Genomic DNA, 19,447 nt, shown 5'->3' with positions numbered 1-19,447 from the left:
GGGCTTAAAATGGGACATGGCATCTAAAAACCAGTCCAGCAAAATTTGCCTTCCAAAAACCATATTGCGTTCCTTTCCTTCTGCGCCCTGCCATGTGCCCTTACATCAGTTTATGACCACATGTGGGGTGTGTCTGTAATCCGCAGAATCAGGGTAATAAATATTGAGTTTTGTTTGGCTGTTAAATCTCGATGTGTTAAAGAAAAAAATTGATTAAAATGGAAAATGTGCCAAAAAAGTGAAATTTTGAAATTTAATCTCCATTTTCCTTTAATTCTTGTGGAACACCTAAATGGTTAACAAAGTTTGTAAAATCAGCTTTGAGTAGCTTGAGAGGTGTAGTTTCTACAATGGGGTAATTTATGGGTGGTTTTCACTATGTAAGCCCGACAAAGTGACTTCAGACCTGAAATGGTCCTTAAAAAGTGGGGTTTGGAAATGTTCTTAAAAATTTAGAGAATATCTTCTAAAATTCTAAGCCTTCTTACGTCCTAAAAAAATTAAATGACATTTACAAAATGATGCCGACATAAAGTAGACATATGGGAAATGTTAAGTAATAAATATTTTATGAGGTATCACTTTCTGTTTTAAAAGCAGAGAAATTGAATTTTTTTTAAATTGCGCATTTTTTTTTTGTAAATTTGGGATTTTTTAATAAATAAAGGTGAAATATATTGACTCAAATTATGACTATCATTAAGTACAATGTGACACGAGAAAACAATCTCAGAATGGCTTGGATAAATAAAAGTGTTCCAAAGTTATTACCACATAAAGTGACACATGTGGGATTTGCAAAAAATGGCCTGGGCAGGAAGGTGAAAACTGGCCCGGGGTAGAAAGGGTTAAATTGTGTTTTGTCTTGCTATATTAAAAAACTATTTTGGCAAGTTGTCCAAAAAACTGTGGTGTGGAAAATGGGGTCTGAAAGTGAAAAGGACCAGAACTTTGTGACTACGAAACAATAACCAGTACAATAAATACCATTGTGTATATCCACTTTATTTTAAAAAGACAATAAAAATAGATCTGTATAAATAGTGGTATAAATAAGATCATGTGCATATTAGAAGACCTTAGCAGAAGTATGGTTAAATTTCATTAATTTGCTTTTTACTAATTTTATCTTCAGAAAGAGGTGGAATTAAATGGACAAACTCAAGGAGGTTCCGAAACAGTCCTCTGTCAAATGGGTTGTAAAACACTCCTTTCTCCTCCATCAGATAGCCGTACTTCTTTGCATTCATTCTCTCGTTTGTTGTTATGTTAACGGCTGCCATGTATAGCTGTAAATATGAAATGCACATTAATAAATGGCTATTTTTCAGCCTGATGCAATCTGTGACCTGCTGGGACTCCCACTGCTCCTAAGGATATCTGATCCTGAGTTTCCATGAGGGCTCATGGTCATGCTCTACTGAAATAATTGGAAGCTATGGAAAGTGTCTAGTGCTGCATATTAGGTCACCCCCAGCTGAGAGGGTTCCTGACTTTAGCTCTGTGAAGAGCAGCAATCCTGCACCAAATCAACTTACGTTTCTAACTTTCCTAAGGAGTTAACAGGGCTACGTGTCCTCATTTGAATTATTTTTATGACGATATTAACTTATCAGCCATAATATCTGGCAACAGACAACTACTTACACACATTCCAGTCATCATAGCCGAAATAAAAGCAATGACTGTAAGGAAAAGGCAACCGAATCCAATTAACAGACTCCGACCTTCAACCTGAAACCAACTCCAACACATGTAGACGCCAATGAGGCAGCTGATGCACATGGTCAATAGGAATCCGACAAAGTACGCTCTGTGAATGGAATATAAAATATAGAGAGGCAGATTAATAGCAAATATTACCATTTCTTCTGACATTTGGAATTTATTTGAATATACTTTAAAAACCACAGATCCTTTTCTGATGAACAGAGGACAAACATGTCTTCCCCCGGGTGCTGGTGTCTTACATAAAATGTAAAGAAAACACATTAGCTAAGCTATGGAAGATAAGTGCTTCCTGCGTTACTCTGGAGGAGAAATCAATGTAGGATGTTAAACATTTACTGAGTTTCATGCTTTCACTTCATCAGCTACAAGCCTTACAATATAAGGTGAATAAAAGAGCTTCCAAACCTATTGCGCTGACCGACATCATTGTAGACGTAAGGACAGTAGTGATCGAAATAAGCCACGCAGCGGTTTGTCATGCGACAGTGCTTTGAACGCAGAGGCTTGATGAGATGACAGGTATGGCAAAGTCTATTAAGAGGGTTTTTACCATTCTTCCAGTCATTAAAATTGATAGCCTAAAAGAAAACGGTTAAAACCATATAAAAAAAATCAAGAATTGTTTGAAATGTACAGTATTTCTAACATTGTTACTTACAATTAACCCCTTAAACACCTCCCGTCCGCCCATAGACTAAAAACGTCCAGGAGGTGGTTCTATATCTCTGAATGTCCATTCAGAAACTGCAGCTGCACGCTAATCGTACAGCTGCAGATCGGGTTGCCCGCTGTCAGTGACAGCTATGCGCTTCCTGTCCCAGCCCGGCGGTCATGTGATCGCCAGGGTCGGGAGAGTGCAAGAGCTGTGAGGTCTTTCACAGACCTTGATCAGCCCTGCACTGAGGCTGCACAGCGCTGTATTGTGCTGTACAACCTCTGTGGGGGGCGTATTTCTCCTGTAACTGGGGCTGGCATAGTAGTGAAAGAAAAATAAATAAAGTGAAGTTAAATGTCCCCCAGAGGTCCGGTATGACCTTATGGGGGACGAAAAGTGTAAATAAAAAAGAAAAAAAAGAAAGTGTTTAAAAAAAAAAAAAAAATCACATAAAAAAAAAAGGAAAAATACATATTTGGTATTGCCTCGTCCGTGACGGTCGGCTCTATAAATATATCACATGATCAACCCAGTCCGATAAACACCATAAAATAAAAAGAAAAACGGTGTCAAAAAATGCCATTTTTGTCACTTTACATCACAAAAAGTGCAACACCAAGTGATCAAAAAGGCGTATGTCCCACAAAATAGTACCAATAAAACCGTCACCTCATCCCAGAAAAAATGAGTCCCTACATAAGAAAATCGCTCAAAAAATAAAAAAAAATATAGCTCTCAGAACATGGACACATTAAAACATAATTTTTTTGTTTAAAAAATGCTATTATTGTGTAAAACTTAAATAAATAAGAAAAAGTATACATATTAGGTATCGCCACGTCCATAACGATCTGCTCTATAAAAATGTCACTTGACCAAACCCCTCAGGTGAACGCTGTCAAAATAAATAAATAAAAACTGTGCTAAAGCAATCAATTTTTTGGTCACCTTGCCCCATAAAGTGTTATAATGAATGATCAAAAAATCATATGTACCCAAAAATAGTACCAATAAAACTGGCACCTTATCCCCTAGTTTCCAAAATGGGGTCACTTCTTGGGAGTTTCTACTGTAAGGGTGCATCAGGGGTGCTTCAAATGGAACATGTCATCTAAAAACCATGTGGCGCTCCTTTTCTTCTGCGCCCTGCCGTGTGCCCATACAACAGTTTACGACCACATGTGATCTCCATTTTCCTTTAATGCTTGTGAAACGCCTAAAGGCTTAACAAAGTTTGTAAAATCGGTTTTAAGTAACTAGAGGGGTGTAGTTTCTACAATGGGGTCATTTATAGGGGTATCTACTATGTAGGCCCCACAAAGTGACTTCAGACCTGAACTTGTCCCTAAAAAGTGGGTTTTGGCAATTTTCTTAAACATTTTAAGAATTGCTTCTAAACTTCTAAGCCTTCTAACGTCCTAAAAAAATAAAATTACATTTCCAAAATGATGCCAACATAAAGTAGACATATGGGGAATGTTAAGTAATAAATATTTTATGAGGTATCACTTTCTGTTTTAAAAGCAGAAAAATTAAAATTTTGAAAATTGCTAATTTTTCTAAATTTTTGGTAAATTTGGGATTAATATATTGACTCAAATTTATGGCTAGCATGAAGTACAATGTGTCATGAGAAAACAGTCTCTGAATGGCTTTGATAAGTTAAAGCGTTCCAAAGTTATTACCACATAAAGTGAGATATGTCAGATTTGCAAAATTAGGCCTGGTCAGGAAGGGGGCAAATGGCCCAGATGTGAAGTGGTTAAAGGGGTTGTCTCACTTCAGCAAATGGCATTTATCCCGTTGACAAAGTTAATACAAGGCACTTACTAATATAATGTTATTGTCCATATTGCTTTCTTTGCTGGCTGGATTAATTTGTCCATCACATTATATACTGGTCGTTTCCATGGTTATGACCATCCTGCAATCCAGCAATGGTGGTCATGCTTGCACATTATAGGATACAGCACCGGCATATTTGGTGGCTGGGACCGTGGATGCACACATAGGCTAGTGTTTTTTCCTATAGTATGCAAGCACGACCACCAGTAATGGATTGCAGGGTGGTCATAACCATGGAAACGAGCAGTGTATAATGTGATGGAAAAATTAATCTAGCTAGCAAAGGAAGCAATATGGACAATCACAATACATCAGTAAGTGCCTTGTATTAACTTCCTCTACATGTTAAATGCTATTTGCTGAAGTGAGACAACCCCTTTAAAGGGAACCTGTCACCGGGATTTTGTGTATAGAGCTGAGGACATGGGTTGCTAGATGGCCGCTAGCACATCCGCAATACCCAGTCCCCATAGCTCTGTGTGCTTTTATTGTGTAAAAAAAAAACGATTTGATACATATACAAATTACCCCGAGATGAGTCCTGTCCCTGAGATGAGTCCAGCGTGAAGGAGCCTAGCACCGCCCCGCATCCTCAGAATCTCCTCCTTACTCCCCAACGTCAGAAAGCTAGAGCGCCGTAATCTTGTGATGCGCGAGCTAGCGCATGCGCAGTTCGCTCCCTGAGGCTGATGCCAGCACAGGGAAGGAACACTATGAGGACACTGCGCATGCACTAGGTCGCGCATCACAAGATTATGGCGCTCTAGCTTTCTGACGTCGGGGAGCAAGGAGGAGATTCTGAGGATGCGCGGCGGTGCTGGGCTCCTTCACGCTGGACTCATCGCAGGGACATGACTCATCTCAGGTTAATTTGCATGTCTATCAAATCGGTTTTTTTAGCACAATAAAAGCACAGAGAGCTATGGGGACTGGATATTGCGGATGTGCTAGCGGCCATCTAGCAGCCCATGTCCTCAACTCTATACACAAAATCCCAGTCACGGGTTCCCTCTAAGTAATGGGCCCATTTTAGTTTTTTCCCCCCTACGCTCCAATAGCTGTAACTTTTTAAATTTTCCATTCATATAGCCATATGAGGGCATATATATATATATATATATATATATATATATTTTTTGTAAGTTTTATTTTTTAATGGTACCATTTAATTTACCATGCCTTGTATTGAATTACCATGTGTTGTATTGTGAATTACTCCTTAGATGGAAGTAGAGCTACACACTTCAGCAGTTGCTGGGAATTTTTGTGATTTTTTTTTTTTAGATTTTCCATTTGACAGTCAAAAAACAAATCCTAAAATCCTGCAGTTTTGGCACTGGCCCCGAGGGCCTAAAATATGTTAAGACTTGACATATTCCCTTTAAATTATGGAGAACTGTTCTTTTATGTATTCACTAAATGCCTTATCATGACAATAACAAAGTGATCAGTATATTAATATGTCCCCACGCTGAAAACTTTTACATGGGGAAAATTCATGGGATGCAAGGTATCTATTGAACACATCAAGTAAACCTTGAATTAATCCCATAGGTCCCAGTTTGTAAAAGTATACTGAGCATAAAATACCAATCAATACATTATTTACATGCAACGCACTGTCAGGTTAATTTAATATCTTTATTGTTGGTATAGACCAATAATACAGTACCTGCCTGACAGCATAGTGATACTCTTCAGTGTTCTGAGGAAGGAAGCCAGGATCCATCAAGGATGCTTTTAAGAAACAGATCCACATCAATACATTGCTGAGCAAGAACATCATATGCCATTGCCAGAAAGCACTGTGTAAGATGGGCAGAATCTACACACAAGGATACAAAAGAAATAGCATTTTGTCAGCGCTACTCTCAGAGATCACACGCCAAAAACACATGGCCTATGTTACATTATTAGGAATCAATAGTAATGGGACGGCTCACTCTCTATAGACACGGATAGGTGCCAATGTCCAAAATGAATCACTTTTTCAAAAGCAGTATAAGTTGATTTTGATTGGACCGGCACTCAAACATAAGGGTTCACGCAGAGGACCAATATAAACACATAAAAACATGCATACACGTATTAGTGGGATAGATGAGGTGGTAAACCCACTGAGGAAGAAATAGGGATCTATTTCGAAACGCGTCTGGGATCGATTGGATATTCATAAAGAGTCCGATTTTTTTTAAGCATGGCCATGCAACATTGAAAGCTATCTATGAAACTACTCTCTGAAAAAACAAAAGAAAACCAACTGGTGGTCGATTTTACTGGCTACTATTAGTAATCTGCGAAAGGAATCTCCGATTCTAATGATTAAAAGATCGAAGCTTCATTGCAATTTTCAAACCGCGATTAAGGGTCCATTCACATGTCTGTGTGTGTTTTGTGGATACACGCATCTGTAGATCTGCAAAATAAGGACATCGGCGATGTGCGTTCCGCATTTTGCGGACCGCACATCGCCGGCATTCTCATAGAAAATGCCTTTTCTTGTCCGCAGTTGCGGACAAGAATAGGACATGTTCTATTTTTTTCGGGATAGGAATTGCGGACCCGGAAGTGCGGATCCGCAATTCCGGATCCGGGCAGCACATCGTGCTGCCCCATAGAAATGAATGGGTCCGCAATTCCGTTCCGCAAAATGTGGAACGAAATTGTGGACGTGTGAATGGACCCTAAGAGTCTGTATTATACGAAAGAAAAGGTAACAGCTCATCTCACAAGAATAGAAGCGATCTTACGGAGTTCCGATCTATGACATCAGCAAGCAATTACATTCTGCTGTTTGCATCTGATTGAATCGACACCGAGGCATCATGCCAGGATAGAAACAGTTAAAGAGAAACTGTCTTTTCGGTTTATTTTTGATATTGTGTAGAAAAAGGGATGTTAAATATTTTTGTAACATGCTTTATTAGGTAAAGATGTTTCATAGTACTAGAAAACAGGGTGTAAATCCTTTTCTTAGCAGAGCTCTGAGGGGTGCTAAGGATTGTCTGTCTTCAAGGGAACCTGTCATCAGCTTTATGCTGAACTCACTGAGGGCAGCATAAAATAGTGACAGAAATGCTGATTTCAGCGGTGTGTCACTCATGAGCAAAAAGTAAGTGGTTGTCATGCCCTGCTCTGACTATGTGCGGAGGTCGGACAGAATAGCAGCACGTGTTTAGTGTTTTGTTTTGGAGCCGTGCTGGATCCGCCTCCCTCAGGTGCACTGGGTGGGGTCATTAGTTTAAATAGCACTCTATCCCAGTGCTCTGAGCGGGTTATAGAAATCCTTCTGACCTTGGAAGCAAGAAAGTAAGGTTGTCTATTCCAGCTCAGAAAAGATAAGTGTGGTTTCAGTTTTTGTTGTTTGCTATCTTGGTTGTGTTGGTGTCATCTCTCCCATCCAGGTTCTATGCGAGCAGGCTGCTCCTATTCCCCTTTTCACCATCTCAGGGAGTCTAGGGTGTTTTAGCCCAGGCACGAGGACACATCATTCCTACCATCAAGGTTTAAATGTGGGCTGAGCAGAGCAGGGAGAGAAGTCAGGGATTTGCTAGGAGGTGACCCTTCCCCTGCTTCTCGCCTAGAGCCTGGTTTGTTGGTTTATCTGTATGTCTGAGATCCAGTCTGGCGTGACAGTGGTTGCCGAGAACCAGCATCATAATCATTGCAGCATAGGGCTGGAAAAGAGTCAAATCTACTTGGAAAGAGTCATGGTTACTCATAATGTCCTGCACTCTCACCCATCTGCTGATGATTGGCAGTTCTCTCCCAGAGAAAAAGGGAGAAAACTAGGTAGAAGCCTGTCAAGCCAGCAGGTGGGCAGGGAGAGCAGTAATTCATGAATAACCATGACTCTTCTCAGGTGGCCGTGACTCTTTTCCAGGCCCAGTCTGCAATGATTGTGATGTTGGTTCTCGGCAACCACTTACTTTTATCTTATAAACGACAGACCGCTGAAATCAACTCACCCGTGTCTACTTTATTCTGCCATTAGTATGGGCAGCATAAAGTTGATGACAGGTTCCCTTTCAGTATTCTACTGAGTGCTGAATATGCCTGTATGTAACAAGTCAGATAGGCAGGGTGATGGGCAGTGATAGTAGGCTTACATAGTCATGGACTGAGCCAGTGACAAGAGGCAGGCTGGAAGCCTCTGTATGTTACACACAGGGGTCTTCAGCACTCAGTAGGACTGAATATTGAAGACAGACTCTTAATACCCTGTCCTAAAATGATATAAAAAAAAAACTTAAGCAACAGTTACACTTTAAGTAAGTAAATTCTAAATTAGTGCAGTGTTTCTTAATAAATGTTGAAATGTGAAGTTGGATGTGGTCAACTTTTTTGGGCTATGTGTGCGAACATTCGACACAGTTATTAACGGCCCATAGGACTTATATCTCAAATTTATCTATGATGAAATATGTATGGCCAAAGTATGCATCTAAATTGCACAGACCCTCTCGTTTTTGGATATACGTTTTACATTTTTGTTTTTGTAGACTATTGCTACAAGGCTATTTGTTGGTGTAAAATGGTTATAATATGAGGTATAAACTGCTCATTGTCACTTTAATACACATTGGACAAATAGCACATGGGTGCATTTTTCAGGATTTTCTGTTTCGCTATGAATTACCAAATTGTTTTCAAATAATCTGCAGAGGTTATTAAATCAGGACAAATAACATTACCTTAAGAAAGTATGTCGGGTAGCCCCAAATGAATAGATTGCCATAAAAAAATAGTATAGGGATTTTCGTTTTGCCTGGATGACCAAGAAGCCACAAACTACAAATAAAAGTCAAATAAACCCTCATCAAAATAAACCCATTAAATTACATAAAATATGTGAGAAAGCACAAAACATATAAATAAATACATTTTACAACCAAACAGAAACTAATGCATAACACATAGTTCAAATACCTGGTGCCATACTTTTTAATCTTTCTGTTTTCTCTGATTCTTAGTCTCTTAATTTCTGTAAAATGGCCACCAGCTTCCAAGACAACTCTATGCACATATACGGTACTTTAGTAGCGTAAAACATTCTCTCTGCACTTGAACAGGCCAAGAGCAAAGGCACTGTCTCAGTCTACCAAAGCACAGTGTGCACAGAGTAGTCTGAGAAGCTGATGACCATTGAACAGAGATCAATGTACGAGGACCGATTCTGAAGGTAAACACTAATGCACTAGCGATGAGTTAACCGGATAAATTAGAGAACAATTAGTCGTATAATCAATCGTACTATTTTTCTTTTATGGATAGTTTTTAGCATGTTTAAAATCCAACATTATATTGCTGTAGTTGATTGCTGTTGGAATTAGGGCTCATTCACACAGTGTTGTTCGGCCATACCATGCATTGGGGACCGCAATTTGCGGTCTCTATCTGTGCGGCTGCCGCAACGGATCCAGACCCATTCAACTTGAATGGGTCTGTGATCCGTCCGCACCGCAAAAAAAAAAAAAAGTACATAGCACGGACAGAAACCCCAAGGATGCACCACTCCATAGTGCTTCTGTGGGGTTCCGTGCCTCCGTTTTGCACCGACCTTGCGGATTGCGGACCCATTCAAGTGAATGGGTCCACATGCGTGATGCGGGGTGCACACGGCCGGTGCCCGCATATTGCGGACCCACTGTTTGCCGGGCCGCAATACGGGCACGGCCGAACAACGGCCGTGTGCATGAGACCTTAATTGGATTACTTATAATACTGAAGTATGTAAGCCCATCCTAAAACGCCTGCCTCATTGACAGCAGGACAAGAACACATTAAAGCATGTAACAGAAAATATCAGCCACCTCCAGTTAAACTTTGTATGTAGATTTTTTGACTTCATAATAGAGCCATGTAGAAAAGAAACTATTTCCTTTGATTTCCGTCCCTTGGCTAGGCGTAATGGGGTGTTTCTATTGCTATCTTCACTTTCCAGGTCAACTCCATCCTAACAATGAAAACAAATCCCTCTGTTATTAAAAGTGAATAGTTCTGATACAACTTATAAAGATTATACAAATATAAGGACACTATACATAGCACAAGTTGCACGTATAGATGCAAAGTGTGAAAATAGGACTTTACTTACTTGTTCACATAAGAGCTGAACAGTAGGGAGATTTCCACTTAATACTGCTAGATGTAGTGGGGTCTGCAAAGAAACAAGACATACAGTACTCGTAATAAAGACCATAGACTTAAATGATCACTACTTTTAACAATCTATGTATAAATCAAAAGTACAGATGAATATCTATTATGTCTATGATATCTTTTTATTAAATCTGAGAAAATTGTCTTTTTCTCTCTCTAGCAGCTCACTCTTCCTCACCCCTTCCCTCTCCATAGACATCTGTGGGCAGCATGTAATCTGATCCTACAGTGAGATGGCAGTCTGACTTTTCTCTCAAGATGGATTCAGCAGAGAATGTTAGTTTGGCGGGTAGGCATTTTTCTCTCATATGATATATTACAAAATTTCTTATATTCACATGTACCCTTTTTTATGCAAAGTTTGTTGAACGTACATCGAGTATTTAAATCATCATGGCTGAAATAAAACTGAATTTAACATATGGTACCAACCTCCGTTTTTGTCTGTACTTACTAGCACAGTGGTTGGCCAACTGCAGCACGCGTGCCAGAGGCGGCATGCAGACTGCTTTCTGCTGGCACGCCAGCTGTCACCAAATGACAGCAAGACTTTTCAGTCTTGTTGCCATTTGTTGGATGCCCCGCCACTGCGCTGTACCTCTGAACATAAAGATCTTCAGATGCGTCAAAACTATGCATCTGCTAGGCCCGCCCCTTACGCTTCCTGCCCGGGCTCCACAGAGGAGTGATAACAGAAAGTGTCACTCTGCTGTCCTACAGGCTGGCTGCTACTGTACCTCACCGGTGCGCATCTCCTCCTCCTCCTCAGGACTGCCAGAAATTCTACCAGAGGTATTTAAATGAGTTTGTGACCAGATTGGGGGCTGGGGGCAGGAAAGTGGGCTTGGGGAGATGAGCATGTCAGCAGATTGGGGAAGGGGGGAGAGGTGAGCTTTGAAGATGGGAGAATGAGTATATGGCCAGATTTGCAGTGGGGGTAGGAAGGTGAGCTTCGGGAGATCGGGGAAAAAACATGTGACCAGATTGGGGTGCAGGATTGTTAGCTTAGGGAGATAGGGGAATCAGCACGGTGACCAGATTGAGGGGGGGGGGGGGGGGGGGAGGTTTTTGAGCCTGAACAAGATTGCTAGGGGGATAGGTTGGTTATGAAGGAAAACCAGCTTTTTGACTACTTTGGGGGATTGAGGGAAGGAGTGACGAGCCTGAAAATAATTTCTGGGGGCCATGGGGAACAAGCTAACTGACTACTTTAGGGGGTGCGGTGGGGATGGTGAGTCGTAATGTGATTAGTCTGTGTGTGTGAGGGGGTGAGATCTAAGTGTGATTGGTGCAGCTCTGTGGGGGTCACCAGTATATGGGGTACCAATGTATGTCAGACAGTGGTGGGGGGGCAGCCCTCATTCACTTAAAATGAGTAAGGGCTGCTCTTTCCCACTGTCAGTAAGTGTACAGTAGGTGGTGGTGGGGGGGTATACTGGTTCATTTGGAGGATTCCAAGGAGCAGTGACAAACTTTACTATCTATTTTTCTGAAAGTTGTAAACCTCTTTAGGGCCGTGCAGGTCAGGCAGTGTTGTTGAGAATTTGGGGACATAGCTATTAAATACCTGGTTTATGTCACATATTTGTGATATATTACTTTCCGGTATGGCTCGGCACAACAAGCGCTTCAGCTTTGATTTTTTTTTCCGGCACTCCGCACAAAAATGTTTGCCGACCCCTGTACTAGTAAATCGATCAAAAGAAATAACTTCTCAAGTGTTAACATTTATTCACTACACAAAGTATACAATCATTAGAACAGCAATATCTATATCATACTGCTTCATTATTAGGCTACTTTCACACCTGCGTTCGGAGCGGATCCGTCTGGTATCTGCACAGACTGATCCGCTCCTATAATGCAAACGCTTAGATCCGTTCAGAACAGATCCGTTTGCATTACCATGAACAAAAAAATAATAATAATAATTTTCCGTTTTGACTTTACATTGAAAGTCAATGGGGGACGGATCCGTCAACTTCAAACGGATCCGTCCCCATTGACTTACATTGTAAGCCTGGACGGATCCGTTTGCCTCCGCACGGCCAGGCGGACATCCGAACGCTGCAAGCAGCGTTCAGGTGTCCGCCTGCTGAGCGGAGTGGATACCAAACGGAGCCAGACTGATGCATTCTGAGCGGATCCGCATCCACTCAGAATGCATTAGGGCTGGACGGATCCGTTCGGGGCCGCTTGTGAGAGCCTTCAAACGGAACTCACAACCGGAGCCCCGAATGCTAGTGTGAAAGTAGCCTTAAAGGAAATGTTAAATAAATGTTTTACAAATTAAAACCAGACCATTTTGAGGTATGCCTCTTTCATACATAAATGATGCACATGTGCTCTACTTGCCCATGTATTCATTGACTTTAATGTGTGTATTCACACATCAGTGGTATACCACAGACTGTTTTCTCTGTGATTACAGATCCCTCTATATGTTACACATAGGGGTCTTCAGCGCTCAGTAGAACTCAATACTGAAGACAGTATTCATTGTGTGAGGGATCTGTTATCACCAACAAAATAAGGCATCTTTCTGTGGTGTCACCCACAGTCAGTGGTATACCACTGATGTTTGATATACACATTAACCCCTTCAGTACGAAGCCACTTTTCACCTTAAATCAGGCCAATTTTTGCATCTGACCTGTTTTCTCATGACACATTTTACTTCATGTTTGAGTCGATATGTTTTACTTTTAGTTATAGAAAAATATCCAAAATGTACAGAAAATTTGGACAAATTCACAATTTTTAAAATTTTGAATTTCTCTGCTTTTAAGGCAGATAGTGAAACCTCATAAAATAGTTAATAATTTACATTTACCATATGTCTGCTCTATGTTTGCATGATTTTGTAAATTACATTTTATTTTTGTAGAACGCTAAAAGGCTTAGAATTTTTTTAAACAATTCTTAAAATTTTTAAGAACATTTCTAAAACCCAATTTTTTAAGGACCAGTTCAGTTATGAAGTTACTTTGTGGGGCTTACCTAGTAGAAACCACCCATAAATGACCCATAACCATTTTAGAAACTACACCCCTCAAGTTATTTAAAACTGATTTTGCAAACTTTGTTAACCCTTCTGTTCCACAAGAATTAAAAGAAAATGCAGGTGAAATGTCAAAATTTCACTTTTGCACATTTTCCATTTTAACCCCGTTTTACTGTAACAAAGAAATGGTTAACATCTAAACAAAACTCAATATTTATTACCCTGATTCTGCAGTTTACAGAAGCACCCCATATGTAGTTGTAAACTGCTGTATGGGCACAACATAGGGCTCAGAAGGGAAAGACCACCATATGGTTTTTGGAGGGCAGATTTCACTAGGATAATTTTAAGTTGCCATGTCAAATTTGAAGACCCCCTGATGGACACCTACAGTGGAAACTCCCAAAAAGTGTCCCCATTTTGAAAAATACAGGACAAATTGACAGTTTTATTGGTACTATTATTGGTACGCTTTTTGTGAGGCAAGGTAACAAAAAAATAGCTGTTTTGGCACAGTTTATTTATTTATTTTTTACAGTATTCAACTGGCAGAATAGATCATGCGTTATTTTTATAGAGCAGGTCATTACGCACGTGACAATACCAAATATATATATATTTTTGTTTCAGTTTAACATAATAAAGCATTTAAAAAAATAATAATCATGTGTTTGTGTCTACATTTTCTGAAAGCCATATTTTTTTTAATTTTTCTGCTGATCGTCTTGTGTAGGCGCTTGTTTTTTGGCGGGAAGAGTTTAAGTTTTTATTGGTACTATTTTTTCGGGCAAAGTGACCAAAAAGAAATAGCTGTTTTGGCACAGTTTTTATTATTATAATTTTTTTTTATGTCATTCAACTGAGAGGCGATAGGATATTTTTATAGAGCAGGTTGTTACGGGGTGACGGGGTGGATCATCTGATATTGTATATAGAGCCGGTTTTTATGGACGTAGTGATATCTAATATGTATGTTGTTTTTTTTCAGTCTTTTGGGTGTTTTTTTACTTGGAGCTTTTATTTTTATTTTGAAAAACTCTTTTTTTGAAACTTATTTTTTTACTTTTTATTTTTGTCATTGTGCATTATAATGCATTATCTGTCATTTATAATACACTGACAGCCTGCCTATGAGACCCAGCCTAGGGGCAGGATCTCATAGACTTCTGTAGGAGGCAAGCTCCGATGCCTGTGTAAGGCATTGGGCTGCCGTTCCAGCCATTGAGTCCCCTTCACTGCAGGGGGTGGGTGCCCATACCCTCTGCAAACTCTGTGCATGCCACAGTCAGTGTTGACCGCCGGAAGAGGTGTATTCACCAAATGGTGTATACAGCAGGGGCTCAGCTGGACCCCTGCTGCTAATCGAGCAGGCACAGCTCCTGAATCTGTCCAATCAGGGTGCCTAACATGTACGGCACTGGGACTGAAGTCACTTATAGCCCAATACATTAACCAACATGTGCACTAGAAATATGGTGCACATTAAACCTGAGATCTACGCCAGCTCCCTTGCTGCAACGCACACCTATGAGGTTTCTTATTAAGACGGGCGTATGAAAAGCCAGCCTTAATAAGAAGAAAATCCCTTTATTGTCCCTCAGTGGGGAAATTTTGGCATAACAGCAGCATTCACATTCACAACAGGAGCAAAATGAGAGTGATTAGTAAATTAAATAACACAGAATTTACTTAAGAAATTTACTACTGGGTTTCTGGGAACAGTGGTGGTTATAAATCCTAACCGCTGCTGGGAGGAAGGATCTCCGATAATGTTCCTTCGTGCACCTAGGATGCAGCAGTCTGTCACTGAAGGAGCTCTCCAGCTCCACAACAGCTTCGTGCATGGGGTGGGAGACATTGTCTATCAATGATGTTAATTTTGCTAGAGTTCTTCTGTCACCCACCTCCTGCACTGGATCAAGGGGACAACCTAGGACAGAGCTGGCCTTCTTAATGAGCTTATCTAATCCCTGTCTCTCAGCCACAGATAAGCTGCTCCCCCAACAAAGCACACCATAGAATATGGCTGATGCCACCACTAAGTCAAAGAAGGTCTTTAGGAGCACTCCAAAGGACCTCAGTCTCCTCAACAGATAGAGTCTGCTCTGACCCTTTTTGAAAAGAGCATCAGTGTTATACCTCCAGTTCAGTTTGTTGTTCAGGTGAACACCCAGGTACTTATAAGAGTCGACCACCTCAATGTCCGTTCCCTGTATGTTCACCGTAACCAAAGCAGAGGGCCTGTGTCTGCGGAAATCCACCACCAGCTCCTTGGTTTTGCCCACGTTGATCTGCAGCTGGTTCCGCTGACACCAGTCCACAAAATCCTGTGTCCCCTGTCTGTACTCTGAGTCTTCCTCACCTGTGATAAGGCCGACTATGGCAGAGTCAGAGAACTTCTGTAGGTGGTAGCCTGGGGAGAAGTCTGCAGTGTAGAGGGTGAAGAGAACCGGTGACAGCACAGTTCCCTGTGGTGCCCTAGTGCTGCAGATCAGCTTGTCAGAGACACAACCCTGAGATTTAACAAACTGTGGGCGTTCTGTGAAGTAGTCAAGTATCCAACGTGACATGTGGTGGTCCACTCCTGCCATCTCCAGCTTATCCCTCAGAAGTCCAAGTTGGATGGTGTCAAAAGCACTGGAGAAATAAAAAAACATGATCCTCACAGCCTCTCCAAGTGAGTTAGAGCTCGATGTAGGAGGTAGATGATGGCATCATCCACCCCGATGCCAGGCTGGTAGGCAAACTGCAGTGGATCCAATGAAGTCCTCACTTGATGAAGACCAGCCTCTTGAGGGTCTTCATCAAGTGTGAGCTCAGTGCTATCGGCACCCTCCAAAGTATTCTGCTTAGGGTACATGTACATATAAAAGTAATGTTGTTCCAGAAAGCCACACCATCAATAAAGCTCAGCAACAGAAATTTTTTCAGTGGCTTTGCCACAACTGTGGTTGGGTTTTTACATAGGAGGCAGTTGAATTGTATGCTTTGCATTATCTTGTTTGTGGTTTTTTTTGTATGCAGTTCTCAGCACAGCTTTTTTTCTCTACTGTTGTGAGATGGGGAAACATCTCTCCTTGTCTGAACACTGTTTGTGTAGATTAAATTAAATGATCTGGACTAACATTCTGCTGTTTGGCCACAAGATGCTTCCATATTCATGAGAGGTGGGGGTTACACAGAGCCTGGAGAGGAAGAGAAAGGGAGCAACCATCTTAGAGGGAGCTGAGACTGAGGAACTGTGTGAGCAGAGGATCCAACGGCATTCAGGTGTAAGAGCATCCTTCAGTGACCAGAGATGCAGCTAGATGAAGCTCATTGTGTCCAAGACCCTGATACTGTCCAGAGGAACGAGGATTGCTTTCAGGAACGCTGATGAGAGCCGAGGAGCAAAGCTACATACACTGTGGGACCGCATGCTTGTTGGAGAGGCTTTTGTTCGTTCCAGAGTCACCAGCAGAAGCAGAGCAGACCGGGGTCGATAAGATCGTGCACGCACCTCATTACAGTGTTGGCGCCTAGAGACTGAAACCAGGCCTGTAGTTAGTTAGTGTCTCTGTTTGTGTCAGGCCACAAGTGTTGCTATTGTCCATTGCAAGAACTCCATAACTTAAAGAGACATTTCACATTGGAGAGCTGATAAACTTCCCACAAACTCAAGCCAGGCTGAGGTTTTGCTCAGAAGGAATACTTAGGCACGTGCTACAAGACCAGTTATGGGAGGGGGAATCCTGTAGAGCTTTATAAGATTGTAAGTTGTCGTGCTAGCCCGTACAACACATCCATACAGTTATTTTTGTTTTTTTAGGGTAATAACAGGTAAGGTGTGGCGGTTTAGTCATGCCCGCCAGTAGGTAAATTACCACGCTTTCCTCCTGCATCCATCGGAGGGTGCCGCGCTGTGCAGCACAAGGGTCTCAGCCTTCGGGCTAGGTGTATGTAAAGCTATTGGAGGTTTCCAGCATTTGTGGTTGTGTTCATTACCACATTTAAGTAAAACTCTGTTCTGGCAAAAGCTGGTAGTGGAGTTGTTTTCCTTGTTCGTCACTTAGCTGTATCTTGGGGAGCCCACCCCGCTATATGGCTTACACTGTCATACACTACAACTGCCCCATGTGACTGACAGAACCACTGTTGAGAATAGAATTTGACTGTTTCTATATACTGTCTTGTCTTACACAGTGTCACTGGGTCAGTAACATTTTTGAGAGTTTGGGAACTAGATATGCAAATACCCCCTTTTTTAACAGGAACTTAAAGGCTGTAAGGAACTTAGCCATTTCCCAGCTCCGTCATACATGCTAAATGCTGTCAAGGGAAAGCAGGCGGGCGCCCAGCCAACATTCTGTTATAAGGGTTCAACAACATGTTCCATTTGTTCTTTATTTAGTAAAGGTTAGAAGAAATGTCATCGGTCTGCATCGCTACTTCCGACTATCACCTTACATCACACAGCTCATTTACAGATTGCTGGTCACTTCATGGATGGATTACACAATCTTAACCCCACAGTTTCAGTTACATGTTATACAGTGTTAACCCTTCATTGTAATTTCTTATATTAAAAAAACACAGTCAAGAAATATATAAAAGATTAAAAACAGCAAACCATTCATCCAGTAAAGCCCAGATTAGCAATACCTCACAATTCACTTGTCATAATAATAAGAATACATTTTTAGACACTTTTTTTCTGACAATTTCTCTAATTTTACCACTAACATTCAAAGTGAAAGTGCTATATGTATAACAATGGTACAGATATCATGCACAGGCTATAACACAAAAAGGTGGGAAAGTCGCTTTAATACCCTAGTCATAAAGTGGTTAATATGAGTCATTATTTAGGACATTTAGGATTGTGTCCGTATTGCAGTGCGCAAACCTCAAAATACAGATACTTTGCAAGTACAAAGAGTATAGGTTAGAGAGGGCTCACCTACTAGTCAAAAATGATATGGGTGCTCCTACAAGAGGATTCACCCACTCCTCTGAAATTTATGACAAGAAATATAAAAATAGTAGGGCACACCAGCACCTGGATTTCACACGGAGAGTTTAGATACAATAATATGTATTTATTAAACACAAAAAACAATCTATTCCGACATATTATAATGCATAGATAAAATCTATAAAAGACATAGATACAGTGGGTATGTGAATATAAAAATATAAAATATAATATAAAACAGAAATAAAAATTCCTTATATTGACCTATGGGTCAGAGTCTTTTGAGACAAAAGGACTTCACGTGCTCGGCAATAAATTGTTGCTGCAAAGTCAGTAAAATAAATTCACTATTGGTAATAGAATAGATAGGTCGCAGTTGTTTTACTCACTGTTTCGACACTGACGATTTAATTGTAACACTGGTGGCGTCCCACGAGTGATACTATTCTTAATGCGTTACGGTGTAATAGGAATTTCCACCGAGTCTATGTGAATATCAGGTCCGGGATCTTCAGTGATGTAAGAAGCTGTGCTGTCGTAGAAGCCGCTCAGTGGTATCTTAATGCTGCGCTGTTTGTTTATATCACGCAAGCTGTAGAGTCACCAAATGCGCTTCCCATAAGTTACCGACAGGTATCCAGCTTTCCTTTATGAAAGTATATTCTCACCGATCCCTTGGCTGTTGGTTCCTTTTCTTTAAGCGCTTTAATCTTCTAATTCTGTGTCTTATTTCATGGGATTTACCATACGCGTTTCAGAGTGCTCCGACTCCTTCCTCAGTGGCTAAATTTCCCATAGAAATGACCCATTTTTATATCCACCTACACAGGTGCAGTCTGAATTAATTAGCTTCCATTGTGTGCAGGAAATGACGTGAATGGTTGGATTTCACAATATGCCGCATCTTGGATTTCACAATATAAGAACATATATAGCTAGTTTTAATCTATATTAAAAACTTATTAAATAAACAAGTGAATAGATATATCACTAAAAAATTCAATTAATATATGCAATGTCGGAAATGACCTTATATTATACATTTAGTGGGATAGAGTAGGAGAGCTGAATTGAAACCGCATCGCTTACTAGGCGA

The 19,447-nt window shown here is 40.8% G+C and overlaps 1 protein-coding gene across 1 annotated transcript in view; it reads right to left on the bottom strand.

The window, feature by feature from the left end:
• Window positions 1-1,061: 1,061 nt before the first annotated feature.
• The window catches only part of LOC122922801 (probable protein S-acyltransferase 23), a 53,641-nt gene continuing 35,255 nt past the window's right edge, over window positions 1,062-19,447 (bottom strand). Inside the window, exons 4-10 of the mRNA XM_044273537.1 lie at window positions 10,329-10,391; window positions 10,045-10,187; window positions 8,926-9,022; window positions 5,904-6,056; window positions 2,137-2,309; window positions 1,648-1,813; window positions 1,062-1,289 (exon numbers count right to left, since the gene is read on the bottom strand). Coding sequence (XP_044129472.1) covers window positions 1,095-1,289; window positions 1,648-1,813; window positions 2,137-2,309; window positions 5,904-6,056; window positions 8,926-9,022; window positions 10,045-10,187; window positions 10,329-10,391 — 990 coding nt within the window. The 3' untranslated portion in view covers window positions 1,062-1,094. The remainder of the gene's footprint in view (window positions 1,290-1,647; window positions 1,814-2,136; window positions 2,310-5,903; window positions 6,057-8,925; window positions 9,023-10,044; window positions 10,188-10,328; window positions 10,392-19,447) is intronic.

This window comes from Bufo gargarizans, unplaced genomic scaffold (assembly GCF_014858855.1).
Source record: "Bufo gargarizans isolate SCDJY-AF-19 unplaced genomic scaffold, ASM1485885v1 fragScaff_scaffold_726_pilon:::fragment_2:::debris, whole genome shotgun sequence".
NCBI lineage: Eukaryota > Metazoa > Chordata > Amphibia > Anura > Bufonidae > Bufo > Bufo gargarizans.
This window is presented reverse-complemented; position numbering and strand designations above follow the sequence as displayed.